Source organism: Ochlerotatus camptorhynchus, unplaced genomic scaffold (genome assembly GCF_037179485.1).
Source record: "Ochlerotatus camptorhynchus isolate MF236.1 unplaced genomic scaffold, CSIRO-AGI_Acam_v1.1 ptg000114l, whole genome shotgun sequence".
Taxonomy (NCBI): domain Eukaryota; kingdom Metazoa; phylum Arthropoda; class Insecta; order Diptera; family Culicidae; genus Ochlerotatus; species Ochlerotatus camptorhynchus.
In genome coordinates this window covers 7979-11643 of record NW_027040604.1, presented here as the reverse complement: position 1 = coordinate 11643, position 3665 = coordinate 7979, and the positions used below count along the sequence as shown (strand labels likewise).

At 42.8% G+C, this 3665-nt stretch overlaps 1 protein-coding gene across 1 annotated transcript; it reads right to left on the bottom strand.

Moving 5' to 3' along the window:
- Positions 1-646: 646 nt before the first annotated feature.
- On the bottom strand, positions 647-2250 carry LOC135699659 (gustatory and odorant receptor 24-like). Its single transcript, XM_065219952.1, has 5 exons — positions 2053-2250; positions 1833-1982; positions 1316-1756; positions 825-1265; positions 647-760 (listed from the first exon to the last, which is right to left on the bottom strand). Exons 1-5 carry the CDS (start codon positions 2248-2250, stop codon positions 647-649), a joined length of 1344 nt encoding a protein of 447 aa, XP_065076024.1.
- Between the last annotated feature and the right edge of the window lie 1415 nt (positions 2251-3665).

The window sequence follows — 3665 nt, the reverse complement described above, 5'->3', positions numbered from 1 at the left end:
AGCAACGTTTTTCTACTGTTGAGCAGGTCAACTATAAAAAATAACAATTTACTCGACCTTCTCCGATTTACATGAAGCTTTGCATAAACCATCATCGCATAAATTAGGCAAAATATGGGCCATTAAATCGCATGATGGCTTCTTACAATCAATACTGCGAAACCATTGACTTTACAATGTCTTGGCATAAACTTAAACAATATTTTAACTCCATATGGAATTATAATTGATAAGAAGAAAAATGAGAAAGCAGACATTGCTTAATTTTTATTTAAGACCAAATTGTACTTTTTACTTTTTCTTTTCGTGCAAAGATTTCGGATCATTTCATATTTAAGGTCATTTAGGACGATGGTACTGTGTTGTTTATGTTAGGGGCTGTTCATAAACTACGTTGAATGTTTTTGAGAGGTTTAGACTCCCCCCTCCCTTTGCATAAACCATCGCCAACATACATTTTTGGAGATTTGTAAAGATCATAGACCCTTGTCAACAACCTCTAATGTGTAGACGTGGTTTTAGAACAGCCCCTTCATTGAAATAGGGTCATGAACTGCTATATTTCTTATACATTCCAACTCGATAAACCTATTATATATTGACTAATTTTGTGCAAAACTAAGCTAATTTCTCGGGTTTATGCGATTTATTCACGACGTGAGCTTGTCGTATTATACGCCAACATCGCGGTCGTATCATCTGGAATACTGATTTGGAACTGCAACAGGACTACCAAATATGTGACCATTGTGGCTAGTAGCTGGAAAGAAAATATTTGTACCTTCATTTTTTCTTCTTCAAACAATCAAATTCCATCAGACTACCGATTTGAACAGCGTTCTATTGACATCGAAGAATCCACCCAGATTGATATTGGAGGGATTCATCTCGGTTGCCCTCAAGAACATGTTAACCTCAGTTTGCGCATCCGAGTTCATCCAGCTAAGCTCCGCCATGAGCAACTTCTTCTGAAATTTGGTTCGAACATTGAACGAGGCGTAGTGAGCTTCGTCACAGATGAAGAACAGCAATCCCACGCTGCAGAAAGCTGTCACTGCCAGCCCTATATCTTTGATGCCGAATCCTTCGGAAATTTGTGACATCAAGCCGTAAATCGACAGGGTGATAATGAAGAATAGATAGAGACACAGGAAAGTGAAGGTGTAGCACGTGGAAAATCCGGTGTCCCGAGCCAGCTTGCTCAGACGAAGCCACAAGGAACGGTACTCCGATACCATAGCCGCAGGTCCAACGTGTCTCAATGCCTGGAAGAAAACTATTAAAGTATCGGAATAAGCTTCGGCACTAACGTTACCCGTTGGAAATCTTCGGCAAGAATATTAGCAGTTATACTGAGCGTCTCGCAGGCCATGTACCAGTAGCCACCCATCATGTAGGTTAATGTGTCCAAAATGCAGTACGGAATGACCTGAAACAGTTGAAATTCGACCATAGTGACGTGGGTGATTATTACCGCTAGACATGACAAAGCCGGCAATAGGACAGCAATCAGCAGGGCTTTGGTCTTGAAATCCAGCTCCAGGTCCCGACCCGCAGTTCTACGATACATGGCCTCGAAATCCACCCATTGGTTGAGCAGATTGGACACTTTACGCGTTTCGTACCACATTAGCGGAATGATTAGCACCGGCAGGATGTTGACGATGAACAGATATGCAATGACGGCTTCCTCAAAGCGACCTTCCAATGTGCGAACGATCTGGATTCGTTGGAAAGTGATGTAGCTGACGTAAACCTATAGTTTGTGTGATCAACGGGAAATCAGTTAAATATTAAATATGGTTCCGAAGTGAGTCATCATCCGTGATTACCATGAGTGTCACGAAAAATACGCTACAGTACGCCATCGATGAACTTGCACATGTGAACAGTGTTACTCCGGGTGAAGGTCTCGAGAAAGGAAACACTCCCAGCATCCGCAGAACGTTGTAGATCGGTTTTGTGATGCCGTAAACTATATCCTGTAATTAATTTTGTGAAGGATCCATTACTCATGAGAGGAAGTTCCGGCAGTTGTAACGTAATACTCACAGATCTGGAATTGAATTCACTTTCTAAACCAAACGCATCCCTTGCAGAGTTCGGAGGGAAACCGACTCGATTGTTGAATGCATTGGAAATGGTGGGCTTATCTTCATGGTAAATGGGTTTGGCGTCCAGAAACACAGTTCGTGATTTGCTTGTTGCGTCCAAGTCAATGTATTGAATTGCACCTTGACTGAAGTTCATTTCTGCTGTTCCAGAATTGGTACTTCACTTGGCGAAAAACTCTAAGTTACTGAAACTCACACTCTGCGTTCCAGTGCTTTTCGTGTGACAAGTTTTAATCGATTGCTTGGAGAACTTTTCTCAATCAATGAAAAATGTATGCTGCTTGAAATTCCAGTCAATGTGACCATGACCATCACAAGAAAAACAACAAGGGTAAAGTTCCTTTCCGCGGCTGACTCCGCTGAATATTTAACGCATCATCATATGAGCGTGTGAGCGCCATCAAGATGAATAATTTCACTACGCGAATGGCACCATAAACCCCTCCACCACTGCCACCTACCACGATCAGTTCGTATTTCATGTCCGTTTCCAAGCGAACAGAGGAAGCCTATCGTGATGGCCTATACCCCATGCAGAATGACGACCGGTGGTCATTGATCCATAAAATATTTTTTTGTTAATGTCACCCATCATCTTTCGCGCTGGACACTTGGCTAGGGGTGTTCATTTTTCGGGTCCGATAATTCATAACCTGCTTCAAGCAGGGTGCAACAGATTATGAACAACCCTCACAGCTGATTGGTGGGTCCATCCACGCTGCATTTAAATTTGAAGGTAGTAGCAGTAGCAGCTCTCTCGATTCCAAACACCTCGCTGTCTGAGAGGGGCTCTCGCTACCTCCATGAGGGTATTATAGACACATCATGTATCATTTAGCAGCATGTCTCTATTTTCTACACCCCATATTATTTGGATTTGATTATGAGGTCCTTCACACTACATGTAGTAGCGCAGCTAGTTGATTCTCTCCAAAACAGACAAACAGGCAAATAGAGGTTAAGGTTAATAGCGTCGCTTTATAAACATGTCATCTAACAGAATCGACCGATTGCCACTGAATATTTGTGGGTTTTGGGCGCTCACCGCCGTCGTCGTTGTCGGTCTCCGCATTATATTATGTGTGATATAAAAGGGATGACGGACGGCAATGACCGTCAAACTGCGACGCTTTTATGCTGTTTGGTATGACAAAAACAGGTATGCACATATATCCGAACTGATCAACAAGCCGCCGCCACCGCCCCAAAATGTGCCACTCATTTTCTCATACGTTGAAAATATGCTGCGATGCTGGGCTGGGACCGGAATTGTCACAGCTGCTGCATATCTGCGCTGCGTTTGGTTATGGTGTTTTCACGGCCGCTTTGGGTGGCTTTTGTGGCACGGCTGAGGCTGAGTTGCGCCTTCAACACCTTATGATTTATTGATCTCTGGACAGCAGGTAAGATAAACGTGTTTGGGATACCGATTCATTATGTATACCAAATTGTTCAAAATAGGGTGTTTCCGAGGGTGTATTTTCGAAATCATCCAAATGTAAGACATTTAACCAAAAAAAAAAGGAACCAACCTGCTACTCAGGGAATTGA

Bases quoted from the DNA above. Each gene is read 5' to 3' on its own strand.
- LOC135699659 (XM_065219952.1), bottom strand. From the start codon at position 2,250: ATGAACTTCAGTCAAGGTGCAATTCAATACATTGACTTGGACGCAACA. The intron at 1,983-2,052 runs GTGAGTATTACG...AATTAATTACAG, and splicing joins GTGAATTCAATTCCAGATCT to GATATAGTTTACGGCATCAC. The intron at 1,757-1,832 runs GTAATCACGGAT...CACAAACTATAG, and splicing joins TATTTTTCGTGACACTCATG to GTTTACGTCAGCTACATCAC.